Source organism: Drosophila sulfurigaster, chromosome 2L (assembly GCF_023558435.1).
Source record: "Drosophila sulfurigaster albostrigata strain 15112-1811.04 chromosome 2L, ASM2355843v2, whole genome shotgun sequence".
Taxonomy (NCBI): Eukaryota; Metazoa; Arthropoda; class Insecta; order Diptera; family Drosophilidae; genus Drosophila; species Drosophila sulfurigaster.
Genome location: NC_084881.1, coordinates 11,093,886 through 11,112,123, shown reverse-complemented (window position 1 = coordinate 11,112,123; position 18,238 = coordinate 11,093,886). Strand labels below are relative to the sequence as shown.

General features: G+C 44.4%; 1 protein-coding gene and 1 long non-coding RNA gene across 2 annotated transcripts; one reads left to right on the top strand and one right to left on the bottom strand.

Moving 5' to 3' along the window:
• The first annotated feature begins 140 nt into the window (after nt 1-140).
• Nucleotides 141-15,514, top strand: LOC133834870 (WD repeat and FYVE domain-containing protein 3). The gene is given in 21 exon segments (XM_062268419.1): nt 141-297; nt 1,196-1,607; nt 1,675-1,920; nt 2,351-2,705; nt 2,769-2,947; nt 3,012-4,348; nt 4,401-5,187; nt 5,189-5,417; nt 5,477-6,056; nt 6,115-7,304; nt 7,365-8,602; nt 8,662-10,695; nt 10,697-10,786; nt 10,935-11,038; nt 11,099-12,011; nt 12,075-12,243; nt 12,304-12,510; nt 12,568-12,669; nt 12,760-12,894; nt 12,968-13,082; nt 13,139-15,514. Coding segments are annotated over 20 exon segments (10,482 nt in total). The 5' UTR covers nt 141-297; nt 1,196-1,301; the 3' UTR covers nt 13,305-15,514.
• Nucleotides 15,081-15,763, bottom strand: LOC133842959 (uncharacterized). The gene is made up of 2 exons (XR_009894801.1): nt 15,558-15,763; nt 15,081-15,492 (listed from the first exon to the last, which is right to left on the bottom strand). It is a non-coding gene; the product is annotated as an uncharacterized LOC133842959 (long non-coding RNA).
• Nucleotides 15,764-18,238: the final 2,475 nt, after the last annotated feature.

The following is an 18,238-nucleotide window of genomic DNA, read 5'->3' as shown; positions in this document are numbered from 1 at the left end:
TAAAATAAATCATTTCCAATAATTTGCAATTTATTCATATTACAATTTAAATGATTTGTGTTCCACACATTAGGCGAATCTTCATGTTTCTTGATTGCCAGTCATTATAGAATTGGTATATTTATTGACATAAATTAGTGTTTTTTTGAAAATTGAACTTACGGTCACGTTTACGCTAAACACTCGTATGCAACTAAATAATAAAAATGAGTTTTTCAATGTGAAATTTAACGAATTAAATCATAAAAATATTATCAAAACAACAAGCAAGAATCATGCTAAACATGTGTTGCAAAAGTAAGTGCGAAAAGTTATGCAAACAGCGCAAAAAATGCGTGTGAAAATTTGCAAATTTGTGTTCAAGTGATGGTGCTTCACTAGACAGAGAAAGAGAGAGCAAGCGAAAAAAAGAGAGCAGAAAAATCAATAAATTTTGTCGTAGCATCGCGATTGAAACGAGCAAAACAAAGAGCGCGTAAAGAATGTGCGTGGAATCAGGAAAACAGAAAACGAACAGCCGTTAGTTGTAGTTGTGCCCGTTTTCAGCTGCTACTTCTGCTGTTATAGATACTTTGGCCCAAATGCGTTGGCAGCGAGAAAAAGGCAATAGTAATAAAGCTCTGACTGAGTGTTGAGTAAACTTCAAACAGCTGTTGCTGTTATTATTGTTATTGTTTGTGCGCAATCGGAATAAGTGTAAATATTTGTGCTTGATTTATTGATAAGCTTGCTGCCAAAGTATTCGCACTCGCTTTATTTAACCCCAATTGAACTCGCCCACGCTTAAACATTTCCTCTTGTGTGTGCTTCTTCTCTTCCTACCTCCCACCCACATCAATAACAATATCCTCATACACACACACATGAGGCCAATGTTCGCACGTTCGTTTACTTTGTTTGCAAGTATATGTATTTGTATGTGTGTGTAAACATTGCGCTTTAAAAAGCTCAGCAAAAAAAATTTCATTTGCTTAAGCAACAACAACGATTCCAAGTGTGCGAAACAAGTGCGAGCAGTTCAGAAAATTAACCGCCGGTGAATCACAGACTACAACGGAGACGCTAATTAAAGCGGGTGCAATTTCTGTTATTTTTGTAGAAGGCAATAGAATGTCAAATAAGCGTTGATGGTGATGATGATGTGATTAGCAAACAATTGATTTGAATAATACAATTTTGTTGTGCGCATTTCCAGTTTGAAAACCAGCAAAGCAAAATAAACCAGCAGCAACAACAACGTTCAACAGCAGCGAGCACACACATACACAGAGCGGACTCACTCGCACACACACGGCTAAGGAATGAATGTTATGCGAAAGCTGCGGGGCGCTGCTAGCGCTGGCAGCGGCAGCGCTGTCAATGCTACAGGCAGTGGCGGCAGCAATACAAATTCCAGTAATAATAGCAGCAACAACGCTAACGGACGTGGCGCCGCTGCTGCTTCTTCTAATTCTGTTTCTGCTGAGGATGCACTGCTCGATGCACGCATACAAATGAGTCTGGCCACATTAAAAAAGCTCTTCAACGAATACACGCATCCCAAGGAGCCGCTCAGTGAAACCGAACGCGATGGCAAACTCTATGAAATGCTGCCTCTCTTCTGCAAAGTAATGAATGTCAATTTAATTATCATATATTAAACTAATATAATTATTTTACAATTAACAGCATCAGGTGTTTAGCAGCTGCCCCGCCAATGACATGAGCGAAAAGTTCTGGGATGTCGTCGCCTTTTGTCAGCAAGTGTCGCGTCTCATGGTCAGCGAAATACGGAAACGCGCCTCTAATCAAAGCACTGAGGCTGCCTCCATAGCGATTGTCAAGTTCCTGGAGGTAGAGACCACGGAGGATACTAGCAGTGGCTGGCTCCTGCTAGCCACACTGAATCTCTTGGCTAACGGCGACGTTTCGCTTATTCAGGTGAGCGATATAGTGGAAATAACTTTTGGCTGAGAGAGTGTAACTGTAACTGCATTCTATAATAATAATAATTGATAATAATTTTTGAGTCATCCGAATTATCTAATGTGTATTAAAAATGTTCAGTTAAACGGGCAATATACCATATACATATGTATGTATATTTGTGTTACTTAAGGATATTTATTAATATTGTACATTTCATGTTACTAACATATTGTACATAGGATAATTGTTTTTATTTGATTTGCAAATTGCATCATATTTTGCGTGAAAGTCATGTTTCCAATGTTCTGCATTTATATGTATGTATGTACATTCAGCGCTTGCATTTTGAAACCCGATCATTTACTTGCCTTTCTGCTTATCTCTTTGACGCATTCCCCATTCGAAGTTCCCTTGAAGTAATCACAAGTATTATTTTTTCTAGGTCATGACAGCCGCAGCTGTGCCCTCGACGCTGGTCAAGTGTTTATACTTGTTTTTCGATCTGCCGCCCGTGGAAGACGATGAGCCACCGGCAGATGGAGCCACTGTCAGTGACTTCAATGCCCACGAGCGTCGCACTCTGTTGCAGAAAGTTTTTGTGCAGCTGCTGGTAAAACTTTGCTCGTATCCGTATCCGGCTGAGGAACTGGCGCGCATGGATGATCTGACACTGTTATTCTCGGCCATTACCTCGCCCTGCCCCATGCAGAACATTGTGTGGCGCAAGAATGCGGCGGAGATACTCACCACCATCTCAAGACACGGTCTGACCGATGCCGTTGTTACCTACATACATTGTGAGTACTAATTCCTACTAGAAATTGGACTATACTAATGTATGCTCTCTTCCACGTCTTTAGCCAAGGGCTGCATGGCGCTGTGCGTTGACAATATGCAACGTTTGACGTTTGGTAATCCGCTGGAGATAGTCGAAATGTTTGTCACCGTCTTCTGCTTTCTCAAGGACTCTAGTCAAGTATCCCAGATACTAATGGACGACTTTCGTGCCTCCCAAGGCTACGTCTTTCTCAGCGACTTTTTTGCTCAAGTAAGTCTCAAATAAATAGTTTATATAAACACTCGCTAATCAATCTCTTTCTGCGCTTTGTAGATTCGATAATGCGCGCAGTCAAACGCTGGAAATCCAGGCGGCAATACGCAACTTGGTGCTCATGATCTCATCCCTCTGCATGTGCGGTTTCTACGAGCTGCGTCCTCCTGCAGCACAATTCAACACGGTCTTCAAGCTGCAGAACTTCCAGCTTCCACAGGCCAGCTCCCGGGAGACATGTGTGCGCAATGTCTACGCTTTCCAAGTACTGCAGACAGTGTTTCTCAAGTCCACAACGCCTGCGTTGTGCTGCACCATACTGGACGCCATATCGCGTGTATATCATTCAGAGAATGCCAATTACTTCATACTCGAATCAGAACATACGTTGAGCACATTTGCGGAACGCATTCATCAGAAAAGCCCACAGATTCAGGAGAAGTTCTACGATTTGCTCGAGTTCATTGTGTTTCAGTTGAACTTTGTGCCCTGCAAGGAACTCATCAGTCTGTCGTTACTGCTGAAGCACAACCAATCCACATCGTGCAGCATTCTCTGTCTGAAGACGCTGCTCAACATACTGCGACACAACAGCGTCTTCAAGGATGTGTATCGTGAGGTGGGCATTCTCGAGATCTTTGTCAGCTGCCTTAACCGTTATGCAGATCATGTACGGCAAATAACCAATGGTGATGAATCGCTTGTTGTGCAGCCCGCCTCCGAGCAGGACCCGGAGGATCTGCTTGACATGCTGGGTAAGCATGTATTGGAGGCGCTCACCATGTTGCTTGGCGGCGGCGCCAGCAATAATGCGCAACTGTTTCGAGAATACGGCGGCGCTAAGTGCATCCATGAGCTGGTCAAGTTCAAGCATTGCCGTCCCCAGGCACTGGGCATCGTCCGAGAGTTGATACTCTCCGCTGGTGGTGACGATGACATGCTTTACATTCTGTCGCTGATGCACAGCATCAGTCCGCATCAGGTGGAGTTCAAGATACAAATACTGAACATGCTGTTGGGCTGTCTCAAGGATTCGCATCGCACACGCACCGTTTTTCGCAAAGTAGGGGGCTTTGTCTATTTGACCAGCGTCTTTGTATCGCTGGACGGCAGCATGGCACAGTCTCAACCAGGGATTGCCCAACAGGATCTCATACTGCTGCTGCAAATCGTCTGTCAAACGCTGGCGACCGCCATGCGCTTTGAGCCGGCGAATGCCAAGTTCTTTCATCAGGAGATCTGCAACAGTTCGCTCTGCGATACTTTGCGACTACTCGGCTGCTTTGGCGGTGACACCACACTACAAGATTTCACTGGCAGCTATGAGCCACAACAGACGCTACTAAAATACTATCATGATGTTTTCAGCGGCGACATTCTCAGCTTTAAGTGAGTTTATTGGTCTGTTATACTTGCATCTTTATCAAATGTTTTCTCGCAGCTTCTCCGACGATATTCCCAGCTCTTTGAGCTACATTTGCGTCGTGTTCCGCCTGCTTTATAGCATCGCATTGGACAACTTTGAGTCGCCGAATCTGAGCGGCGTCATAACGCTCTTCGTTGATCCAGCGCCACATACGCGCTCCCCCAGCAAAGAACTCGCTGCTCCCGTGCATCCCAGCCAGCTGAATCTCACCCAGCCGACGCCAGAGCCACGCATTGTGCATCCCGGCGTCGTGCTCTGCATGTTGCAGCTGCTGCCTGGGGTGCAGAACGATGAGGCTCCGCTCCAAGCCATTCAACTGCAGGTTTACCTCAGTGAGATCATCAAATCGCTGGTGCGCAACGAACGTAATCAGCAGATCATGTGCGATCATGGTCTGGCCGAACAGCTGCTACGTCTAACACGTCGTGCGCTGGCTGAGGAACTGCATCCGCTGCACGTGCCCATGCAGTACATACTGGAGCGACTGGCCGCCCAGGCGCTGCAGCCCACCGAACTGCGGCAATTTCTACGTCTCGGCGAGCCGTTGTCCTGCGCCGACATTGATCTCCAGCAGCCCTATCGTCAGGGTGGCCCAGTGCCCTTAACACGTATTAAGACGCTAGTATCGATGACAACACCGCGAGACTTTCGGGCACACGGCTCGAGCACTCTGCCACCTTTCGTGGAGCTAGACATGTCGGCTGAAGGCTTTGGCTGCCTCTATCTGCCATCGCTGGCACCGCAGGCCACAGCCACAGCTGGTGGCACCATTGATGCGAATACCATTGGCGGCATTGGTGCGGGGGGATCGCATCTTTCCGCCTCAAACTGGTCTCAGCTATTCGACGTGGTTCTGTGTCGAGAAGTTCTCGGATCCCAAGACGGATCCGCATTGTGTGCGACTGTTGACTTTGGTGCGCACCATACACAATCCGCGCGAGGAGAATTTGGCTTGTTTATCGATTCTTCTCTCTGCTAGGGATAAGGCTATTGTGGTCTCCACACAGGAAACACTAGTGACGCCCAGGAAAAGTAAGTTATCATCTGAATTTCGATATAATAGCATTACTAACTCTTTATTTACTTTCTAGGCATTGGTGATTGGGAGCCGGAGGGTTCGGATGATGGTATTGCACGCATCTGGTGTCCAGATTTGCTGCACGAGGGACAATGGCACAATTTAGTCGTGGTGCTCAATCGTGCCGTGCTCAAAAACTCCAGTCTATCGCTCTATTTAGATGGCGTGCCCATGCACACCCAGAAACTGCACTATATTGCCCAACATCCGGGCGCAACAAGCGCCAATCTCACCTCGGCGACACAGATCTTTGGCTACATTGGCACACCACCCATTTGGCGTCGCTACTCTCGACTCTGCTGGAAGCAGGGCGTCTGCCATCTACTGGAGGATGTGCTTACCCAACAGACGGTGCAAACAATCTATCAGCTGGGGCCGCATTACATGGGATCGTTGCAGGCACCACAACTAGGCAAACAAGCGGAGCCATTGGCTCCTCTGGTCCCTGAAGATCGTGTGCTACTAGGACTTAATGCTAAAGCTGTGTCCAAGCTGACACTGGTCAAGATACGCAAGGTTTACAGTCGGGCAGATAACAAGAGCATTGCCAAACAGCTAAACATGAATTCGCACGAGAATGCCACACCCATCAAGTGAGTAACTAAAAGTATACAATAAGCTGCCGCTTGAATTAATCCCTCTTTTTTCTAGGATTTTGCACAATTCTGCTGGCCATTTGGCCGGCGCAGGACGTTCGCTGGGCGGCGTTGTCGTCGGCTATTTGGGAGTACGTGTTTTTAGTCCGCATCCAGTCTCGGCGATGATTGACACTGTGGGTGGCTGCAATGTACTGCTTGGCATCATTGCCATGGCCCAAGATGTGGAATCGCTTTATGCTGGCGTCAAAGCCTTGACTTGTGTGGTGCGCAGTAATCGTGCCGCGCAAGCGGAGATGGATCGCAAGCGTTGTTATCAAACACTGGGCATGTTCTTCAAGAAAAAGAAGCATCTGCTCAACTCGCACATTCTGCACTTGACCTTTGGTCTTGTAGGCACGGTGAACAGTGGCCATGACATGTCCGCAATACCCAATGTGACGGCTTTCCAGGATTTACTGTGTGATCTCGAGATTTGGCATAATGCACCCAATGGATTGCTACGCTCGCTGCTGGAGCATTTGCTTGAGCTCGTAGTGGAGTCAAATGAGAAGAAACAGAATGTAAAGATAATGCGTGATCTGCAACTGCTGGTGAAACTGCTCCACATCATCACGCACATTCAGGATCATTCCACGCGCGAGATACTCTTCAATCTGCTGGAGACGCTGCTGGGCGGACAACCTAGGCACACGGATCTGCTGCTCTTCGGGCAATATGTGGCTGCCAAATTACCACGTCTAGTCGACGGCAATGCAGAGCGTGCTGTGCTGTTGCCCAGCATGAAACTGCCTATTGATGATCAGGATGGACTTGCGCAGAATATTTACTTGCGCAATCGCTGCCTCTCGCTTCTGCATGGATTGCTCTTCACGCCTCGCAACACTGTGAACTATGTGATCTGTGACGACATCTCCAAGACGTTGGGCATGGATTGGCTGCTGCTCTTCATGCAGCCGCATGTTCACTTCACGACGGTCATAATTGCTGTGCGTATTCTTGTGGTGATCTGCGCCAATGAGAGTTTCCTGGTGCGTTTCCGTGATGCCACCCACAATGGTGGCTATCTACGCTTCACTGAGATGGTTTCGCAGCGTAAGTTGCTAGGTCTGGGCGCTCAGCAGCTGAATCAGCGGCCCACCAATGGCACTGGCACCGTCATCGTAGCCACACCACAAAATACCATACAACATCTTCCCACACAAATTGCAGGCGAGGTGCGCACTGCAGCATTAAATATACCCGGTGAGTAGCGAATAAATTGCAATCGTATAATATCTCTTAGTAATTACTTTCTTTTAATAGGTTTCCAACTACTGGAGTGGCTGATGCAGCATCATTTAGATGTGCCCGAGTTGTACTTCCTCGTCACCGCTTTAATCATGGGACAACCCGTTAAAGTGCTTGCCACAGAGCATACGAAATTCGACTTGGATCGCGTCTGGTCTTTCCTTTGGGGCGCTCCTGTCTCGGCCAACACACAGCTGCCCAAGCTTAACGTGTGTCCCGAAGGCGTCTGTGTGCTGCTGGCCATGGTGCGTGCCATTGTGCATGCCGGAGAATGCGCCTCGTGGCTGCATAGTCATCCGGAGACAATCATACAGCTGCTCTTCAGTCTCTATCAGAATCTCAATGATTTTACGCCCGTCATGATGGCTGGCGATGTTGTCACCTCACTCGTGGCGGTGCTCTTTCCTCAGCAGGCTCGCAGCAGCGAGTCTGAACCGAATAGTGGCGCTTCCACGCCCACCGACGGCACTGGCAGCAGCTTTGTGCTACCGCCACCCGAGGCGCTACATGCTGCTGTGGCCAATCAACCCAAGCTGACAGCGCATCCGGTGCGAAAGTGCATCATAGACTTTCTCCGTGTGATTGTCGTTGACTCGCTAGGATTAAATATGCACGGCAAGACGACGCCAGTCATAGATCTTGTACTGGATGCTGCTCCAGAAACGGCGGAGTTGCCACTGCAAGTGCAGTACCAGACACAAATCATCATTGCACTCATGGATCATCTGCTCGCAGCGGACGTGCTAGTGGGCGAGCAGGCTGCGCTGCCTTTGGTGCCACTGCTGCAGAGTCACACGCAGCACATTGCACCGAATGTCTTCTATCTGACAGCGCGCATTGTGGACAAATTGTGGCAAGGATGCCTCACACGCAATCCTCACGATATATTTGATTTTGTCATCAAACTGATTGCGCAGGCCAAGCGACGTTCGTCGTCGCTATCACTAGAGCAGCTGCATCATTCGCTGAATCGCAGTATACTGTTTCTACTTTCACGTCCCACCGACGACTCGATTGCCGAGCAGATGAGCGTGCTGGAGGCGCTGCACAAAATCATACAGCACCGCCTGCTCATCTTTGGTGCTGGCAATCATGAGCTCGAGTTCATTGGCTGTCTCACATACTGTCTGCTACAGCTAACCGCGGACATGAAGATTATTCTGGAGCCAGCCACTAGTCGTAACACCACCTGGCATGTGAATCCGCAAACAGAGACCACCGAACCCAAGGACGAGGATCTCAATCAGCTGCAGGTAAGTCAAGCGTGTCTACCAAAGTAATCTTTAATAATTTAATAAACAATTTTCTACAGGGTCGTAATTTGATTGTGGGCGCCGCTTTCCGCGTCTGGGAGGAACTCTATGTGTGCAAGAAGCCCGCCATCGAGGAGGTCTTCAAGATATCGTTGACACCACCGCCCGCCAACTCAAAGGCACCCGATTTGCAGACCACACGCGAGCAGGTGATGGAGCTGGCCTCCAAGCTGTGGTTTAATTATGTAGAAGCAGAACGCAAAGCCTCCTACCGTGTACCCTGGGAGCTGCACAATCAGATACAGTCCAAGATACAAAAGGTAACTGGTGGGCTTACCCGCCTGGCCAGTCGCACCAAGGTCAAGAAGGATGAACTGGTGCGAACCAAGTCGAACATGAGTCGCGAGTCGGCCTACGAATGCACGAGCATTCATGTGCAATTGATCAAGGATTTGCTGGAGCTGCGCACGAAGCAATATCAGCAGATGCTGCAGCATACACAACGCTATGTTTACCAAGATTGGGTGCAATCCGAAACAGAGCTAACGCGTGAACGCGGCCTCTGGGGACCTGGTGGCTGTTGTACGCTGGACAAGTGGATACTGGACACCACCGAAGGACCGCATCGCATGCGCAAGAAGACAATGCGTAACGATGTCTTCTATTTGCATTATCCCTATCGACCTGAACTAGAGTTAGCCGACAATCGACAGCTGAAGTACAAGGTAGCTAGCAGTCTAGACAGCAAACTCTATTTCCAGCATGGCCAGCAACAGCCAAGGATACTGGCAGAGGCCGAGCAACATGCCATACAACAGCAATCCTCGCTGGAAGCTAGCAGTCATCCACATCGCTTGGAGGCCAGCAGTTCCACCTCAACACCGCCGCCACCTGTGTCGCCCAAATTACTGGCACACGGTGCGCCATATCCACAGGAATCACTAGACGGCAATGCCGGAGAGGATGACGAGGAGGAGGAAGATACGTCGATGACCAGCGACAACGAGACATTCTTGCGTCTGCTGGAAGAACAGGAAAAGATCAGCTTCATGTTTCGCTGTGCTCGTGTCCAGGGACTGGACACCTTTGAGGGTCTTCTGCTGTTTGGAAAGGAGCATTGCTACATTGTTGATGGTTTCACGCTGCTCAAGAACCGCGAGATACGCGACATTGACACCCTACCTCCAGGTGCCTATGAGCCCATCATACCTAACTCAGGCGGCACCACATCGTCCACATCACGTGCTGTTAGCCACAAGCTGAGGCAGTGCTCCAAGTTCGCCTACGAAGAAATTCGCGAAGTGCATAAACGTCGCTATCTGCTGCAGCCAATTGCCCTAGAGGTATTCTCCGAGGATGGACGCAACTACTTGTTGAGTTTCCCGCGCAAGGTGCGCAACAAGGTGAACCAACGATTCCTGGCGCTCGCCACTGCTCTCAACGACAACGCGCAGCAATCAGTGGCCGGACAGAAGCGCACAGCTAGCGTGGAACAGACCTCGGGTCTGTTTAGTGGCCTCATTGGCGAGACATCGGTGACTCAGCGCTGGGTGCGTGGCGAAATCTCCAATTTCCAGTATCTGATGCATTTGAATACGCTCGCGGGACGCAGCTACAATGATCTCATGCAGTATCCGGTATTCCCTTGGATTCTCGCCGATTACGATTCGGAGGAGCTTGACTTTACCAACCCCAAGACATTCCGCGATTTCTCACGTCCCATGGGCGCCCAGGCGGACGAACGCTTGGAGCAGTTCCAGAAACGTTTCAAGGAGTGGGATGATCCGCATGGTGAAACTCCACCGTATCACTATGGCACCCATTACAGTTCCGCCATGATAGTGTGCTCCTATCTAGTGCGATTGGAGCCCTTCTCCCAACCGTTTCTCAAGCTGCAAGGTGGTCACTTTGATCTTGCTGATCGCATGTTCCACAGCATTAAAGAGGCTTGGCTGTCGGCATCCAAGCTGAACATGGCTGATGTCAAGGAATTGATACCAGAGTTCTTCTATCTGCCCGAATTCCTCAGTAACTTCAACAACTTTGATCTGGGCACCAAGCAAAATGGTGAAACACTGAATCATGTTATTCTCCCCGCCGTGGGCCAAGCAGGATCCCAGAGAATTCATACGACTGCATCGAAGTGCTCTCGAGTGCGATCACGTTAGTCAGCATTTGCATTTGGTAAGTTGAATAATTATACATCGAGAGTGTGTGCAAGGTATTTGTGTTTAAGTGATAGTTCAACAAGGGACAGCAAATAACGTTTTTGATACAATATTATGGTAATTTTCTTTTACACCATCATTAACGTATTATTATGTACATTCAGTGGATCGATTTGATCTTCGGATGCAAGCAGCAAGGGCCCGCCGCCGTAGATGCCGTCAATGTATTCCATCATCTCTTCTACGAAGGCAACGTGGACATTTACAAGTAAGTAACATATTCTTAACAACCCTAACATACTTTACTAATGCTTTCCTCATATTTTAGCATTGATGACCCGCTTAAGAAAAATGCCACAATTGGATTTATCAATAATTTTGGTCAAATACCCAAGCAGCTGTTTAGAAAGGCGCATCCGGCCAAGAAAATGGGCAATTCACGGCACTCGGCGCTGATTGATCCGACAGCCTTGATACAGGGCAACAGCACTGTGTTGCAAACAGATCGACTATTTTTCCATAATCTGGACAATCTGAAGCCCAGTCTGCAACCCATCAAAGAGCTTAAAGGGCCAGTGGGTCAAATATTGCAGCCAGACAAAACGGTATTTGCTGTGGAGCAGAACAAGGTGATGATGCCGCCATCGTATACCAAATATATTGCCTGGGGATTCGCTGATCACTCGCTGCGTGTAGGTCTCTACGATACGGATCGAGCATCCTTTGTGTCCGAGGCTGCAGCACAGAACTCTGGCGAGATTTTGACTTGTGCCTGTCCGAATGCTAAGATGATTGTCACAGCCGGCACCAGCTCTGTGGTGACCATTTGGAAGTTTGACGCGAATCGCAAGAGTCTCAGCGTCAGACATTCTTTGCATGGACACACGGATGCTGTCACTTGCCTGGCTGCCAGCGCAGCTTATAATGTCGTTGTTTCTGGCTCTCGAGATGGCACTGCGATTGTCTGGGACATGTCGCGGTTCACATTCGTGCGTCAGCTGCGTGGACATGCGGGTGTTGTGGCTGCCGTTGCCATTAATGAGCTGACTGGTGAAATTGCCACCTGTTCTGCAACTTGGCTACATGTGTGGTCAATAAATGGTGACGCCTTGGCGATGGTCAATACGTGCGTGGGCAGCGCTGATCGCATGCAGCAAATTCTTTGTGTTGCCTTCTCACAGATCCGCGAATGGGATCAGCAAAATGTGGTCATGACAGGTTCCACTGATGGCGTAGTCAGGGTGAGTCGGAATCTATTTCTATATATTTATAGTGAATAGTAATCAAATACCATTTAATTTTAGATGTGGTCACTGGAGCATACCCAAGTGCCCATTGATCGTAAGCTTAAGCGCGGCGTGGAAGTCACCTCGCAGGACAAACCCGACTCGGTATCTGTAGACGACAATAAGGCTGATAAAATGAGCATTTTCAAACAAATGAAGAGCCTTTCGCAGCCGGAACCAGAACATGGTAATTAACCGGATAAAATCCTTGTAAATCACATATTTAAATATGGTCGACTCTATTTAGAAATTGTGAAATCTGCTTCGGAGAGCAGCATCTCGGAGGCATCACAGCATAGCAACGAATCCAGTAAATCCACCGACGCGAATGCTAAACCGGAACCTTCAGGGGAGCGTCGAAAGAGCTCCATTACAGGCGCTAAGTCGCTGCATGAGATGAAATCAGCTACGGTAGAAGCACCAGGTTGCAGCACAGATCAAAGAGCAGCTGATGGTAACTAAATAAATTCAATTGTTTAATATCAATTTGTTAATGACAACGTTTTCACAGAGGAGCACAGTATTCGACCTAGTAAATCAGACACCAGTTTGACGGATGGCTTCGTCATGTTGGACAATGACAGACATCGAGGCGAACAGGCGCTTAGAAAAGGTTTGTAGTTTCATATTTAATTATTTATTTTTATTAATGCTTTCCCCATCCAATTCCTCTGCTACTAATATGCATTTTCCCTTTTACCAGGCTTCAAATGGCAACGTCAATTAATGTTCAGATCAAAGCTAACCATGCATACGGCTTATGACCGCAAAGATAATGCTGAACCGGCTAGCATAACAGCACTTACGGTATCCAAAGACCATAAAATACTATATGTTGGTAAGTACCGCCAAGAGAATAAAAGAGATGTGCCAAATCTTAAAACTAATGATTGTAATTTACTAATTTGCAGGTGATGCGCGTGGTCGCATTTTCTCCTGGAGCGTAACCGAGCAACCTGGTCGTGGAGTTGCAGATCATTGGCTCAAGGATGAGGGTGCCGATCAGTGTGTCAAATGTCATGTGAAGTATGTTTGATCAGCAACAACTTTTTACGAATTTACTAACATTATCTTCCTCGTAGATTCACTCTTTATGAGCGTAAGCATCATTGCCGTAACTGTGGTCAGGTCTTTTGCAACAAGTGCAGTCGCTTTGAATCCGAAATTTCGCGTCTGCGCATTCTGAAACCAGTTCGGGTTTGCCAGGCCTGCTATAGTCAGTTGCGCACGAATTCCCTTGACAATTAAATGTGTCATTTGGAACGTGAGGTGTAACTCCGATTAGATAACAAATTGTAATAATTGCGTTTACTACTTTCTTAAAAAAGACGTTAAGGCATTAATCGAAATACTACTTATTTATTGAATATTTGTATACGTATTTATTTATATTAATTTTAACCAAAAAATTGTTTTTTGCGCTAAGAACAACCAAAGGCTGTTATTGTATGATTTTATATACATTTAAAATTTATTTATTGAAAAAAAAAACAAACAAACGAGTTGCAATATAATTTTATAAATATTTTAAAATTTACATTATTTATTATACACCGAATAAAACAATAATAATTGCTTACATACGCCACAATCATTGACAATTTGTAGAAATGTAATTGAATTGTCTTGTAAAATTATATAAATATTTGATATCCGAAACTGATTTGTGTGTTTAGAGCCGAAATTTGTGCATGTATTAAAGCTGATGAGCGCACAAAATAATATTGTTATAGAAAAACGAAAATATAAAAATTATACAACTTATAGGGAATGTATGTATGTACCAGTAGTGGATAGAACAGAACACAAATCAATAATTAGCTTACCAAATAACGCAACAAGCACCGCCACTTATATCAATTATAATTAACCAAACAAAAATTTAGATACAGACTTTTAATGGGCTGACAGATAAACAGACAGAACACCTAATTAGCACACAACACACAAACCTCACACAGAAATTCTAATAAATGGTAAATCAATATTAATAAATATACAAATTGATAAATACTTATTAAGCTGAATAAAATGACACTTTACTTCCAAATGCATAAGAACAATTAACTGAAAAGCAATGATAAATGTTGATTAAAATAAATGGAACCTTAATAATAAAAAGCAATATTCAAAATTGCTATTTAACTACACTGATATAAAGAAACAATCGATTATATATAATAAAAACTAAAAAAAAAATTAAAGACATATTTAGTTAAATTAAATTCAAGCTGTCATAGCAAGTTTGCCTTCCCAACCAAACACACCTTAAATGAATTAAATTTCCCTCCAATTAATATTTATACTATCAGTTTTTATTTTCGAAATCTTTTGCTATGACAGCAGATTCTAAACTGAAAACTTTGTAAATACGAAAGACAAATAACGAAGTAAACAATAAAAGACATTTAGAAGGAATATAAATTAGCTAAATAAAATGGTCGTAGTGTTAAATAAATAAAAGATATTCGGTATTTTGTAGAGCATCTACAGTTGCATTGATAATAATTTACAAATATTATATACATGTGACAGCTACATATATACAAAAGTATTTCAATCTTAACATACATAAATTTATGTACATCTGTACTCTTTATGCCCAAAAGCTTCATGGGGAATATAAATCCAAATCACACTTTCAAAAGACTTGAAGCACATCAGTAAACAGCACATTCAACGACAACAACAACAACAACAACTATCAAACATTTCAACAACTAACCAAAGAAAGACTTTAAGCAACAAATTCTTACATTTCAATGAGAAGCATAAAGAAACTTTACGAGTAAACAAATAAAATACACGTTCCCCTAGCCAATTAAGTCCAACAAAAGAGAAACACCATCTGCAAAACAAAAGAAAAAGGAAAAAATAAAAAACCAACACGAACAAAACCGAAACTAAATATTATAAATAAAATAAATTATATATATATATTTATTGTTAGCTCGTGTAATATGCGAAACAGCAAATACGATTTAATAAAATGGACAATGTTAACAAAAGAAAAAAGTTTCACAATTCTTTTGCATGAAATATGTATATTATATTTAATATTTATTTACTAACAAAACAGCCATTCGGTAAGGGGAGAGAGAGTTGGTCATTTCAATTATACTATAGTGTTTAGTTTAATGAGTGCTCCGATTTGCCGGATTCGCTTTACTTTTTGTTTATTGCCAGCGTCCATTGTTGGAATTCCAAACCGGATGCTGTGGTTGCTGCTGCTGTTGCTGTTGCTGCTGTCTTGGAGCCTGCTCGCGTTGTGGACAACGTCCATTTGGACAGCAGACACCACCAGGACAACAAGATCTTTGACTGCCTGCTTCCACTCGCTGACAATTGCCATTGGGACAATTGTTAAATGGCGCATTGCCAGCAGTGAAACGCGGATTATTATAGAAAGGCGTATTTCCATCCATGGTTGGTGCTGCTGCAAGCAAATATCATAAGATTGATTTCGAATGGAACATTTAACTTCAATATTTTGCTACTCACTCGGAGCCGGCAAATCAAGGCTGTGTAAACCAAAAAAAAGATAAAATAAAAACACTTCCGATTTGGTTGAGATGTTCAAAAGAAATAAGCTCAAAGAATGAATTTACGTTCAGTCGACACAAATTCACAGCCAGCTTCAATTCGAAAGATTTTCGAACTGAATTCGAAGTGAGCAAAGAATTAATGCGCATGCGTTCGAATCAACAAAAGTGGTGAGTTTTCTTCGCAAGGGGCGTGGCTTACTTTAAACACACACTTATATTTACAGTTTTGAGGACCACGAAAGAGCTATTTTGGATAATAAAATACTACAAGGCATTGTCCAGGGCGAAGAATAAACAAAGCGGCGAAATAAAGTCATTTTTTCTTTTAGCTATTAACATAGATTATTTAGTTATAAGTAAAACTGTTTAGATAATATTATATAAAAATTTAAGGCGGTACTCATTGTATTAGTTTTAATAAATTTAATTTGAAGTACAATAAACATTTTATTTAGCATATATTTTGAGCGTATTTTTATTTTGCATATTCCGAACTACGCACTAGAATCTAAGCACAGATTTTCGGCAAGAGCTGGGCACATTTTCTACAAGAAATTTCTGCCAGGCAGCCATAGAAAAATGCGACTTCTTGATGCCGCAAATTTGGCATGCCCATGTGTGTCTACGAATAAAACACAATCGGGATGCCCATGTGTGCGTGTGTGTGTGTGTGTACGACGTAGTAGTATGCGTATGTGTGAGTGCATATTGATGGGCTCGAGCAGAGTTGGGGAGAGGACCGAAGAGATGACAGCGTGTGGTGTGTTAAGGGGATATGAAAGGGGGAAAAGCGTGCGTTGGCGTAGCTGCAAATGACTTTGCATTCTGACTGGTTAATATAACCGCAGGATAGTATAAAAGCGACGACACTGGGCTGGGCTATGCACGCGTGGGGCAACATACTATACTACGATCTAGGGCACAGACCGACTACGTAAATGTGTGTATGTGTATGCATATATCCAGGGGCAACTCAATGGACTGTGTAATAGACCCACACTTGCCGCATGCCAAAACTCCGATTTTACTCCACCCCCAAAATTGCGAATATACGCCATAATATATAAGATATAGTCCGCTAAGTAGTCTTCTGCCTGTTTATAGTTCTCTTTCTATATATGAGAAGGCACTCATTTATGTGCATGTGAGTTTGTGTCTGTGTGTGTGTGCAACCAATACACAATGTCACAAAAGTCATTTCAATTTAGATGAGAGTCAGTAAATCAACCCCTATCAACATACCAACAACAACTAGCCAGTGCCAGCCCAGGAAACGCCATTGCGAAATTGTCGACGCATACACATACAAAGTAGCGCATACAAACACATTATGGCATATATCGCCGTATATGTTAATATCCCACATATGAAATATCCTTACCTATCCTAACAAAAGCTGAGAGACGAATCACGAAATTATCTTTAAAAAATTATTACTTAAAATTTTAAGAATTTTATTATTATCTTACTAACCGTAGATAAAATTTGGATTTATAGATAAAATATTTTATTTTTCACTCCGAATGGGAATCTTAAATCAATTGAAATATTTAGGTTTAATATAAACTAGTCTGAGGAAATTTATTATTTTTTATTGTTTTCTTTTTTGTAAGTTTTTTCTTCTTCAGTTTAATTTTGTCAAATTTAATATTAACCAAATATACATACTTTAAAAGTAGAGTATTTAAATTTATTAATTCGTACCAGAATATTCAATTACCAGTTAATAATTAATAAGTTTTAACTCATTTAGTCTAAAATAATTCTATAATACATCTTTATAAAGTAAATGCATTTTAAAACTAGTCTTTAATGATATAGTAAATAAACTACTTGATTTTTAAAAAATTGCTATTACTCTTAAGTGTTGCCATTTTGATCACCTTGCGGCATATGCCCCACAATTTGCAGAGCCCCTGCTGCTGAGATCCTGACTTTAGAACTAATAATCCGACAGCCTACAAGCGCAGGACGAACCAGCAAAAAAGAGGAAAAAAAAAGAAGAAGCCAGCGAGGCAGCAGCCCGAAGAGCGGCGGCAAAGATATTTGCTGAGGCACATATAGAGAGATGCAGACAGTCAGAGAAAGAGAGAGCGAAATAGCGTGCACAAGAGAGACAGAGACTGAGCAGGAGAGGGAGATTATGGCGTGCACAGAGCAGGACAACAGATGCCATTACCAATACATACGCAAAGCGGAGCCAACGCCAACGCTAACGTCAACGACAGCGACGACGACGACGACGAGAACGACGTCGACGATGAGGAGGACTTCGTTCTTGCGCTAGCTTTTCATCATTCTTGACATTTTGTGGTGAATTGTTGAAAGCCACAGAATGTGTCGCAGTGTGCGTGGCAGGACACACACTACGCTATATATGTATATACGTATGCGTGTGTGTGTGTGTGTGTGTGTTGGTGTGTGCGTGTCGCATGGGGCAAAAGAACAAAAATGGTGGACGGCAGGAAGTCTCCTCATTTGCTGTAATCGCATCAGGCGGCAGGCACAGAAAAAAGGGCGTTTTCCGGTTGGCTGCCCGCCTGTCCTGTTCTGTCCTGTCCTTCCCTGCTCTGCTTTGTCCTCCGTCCTCCGTCCTCCCCCCCCCCACGCCGCGCACTGTGCTCTGTCCCATATCGT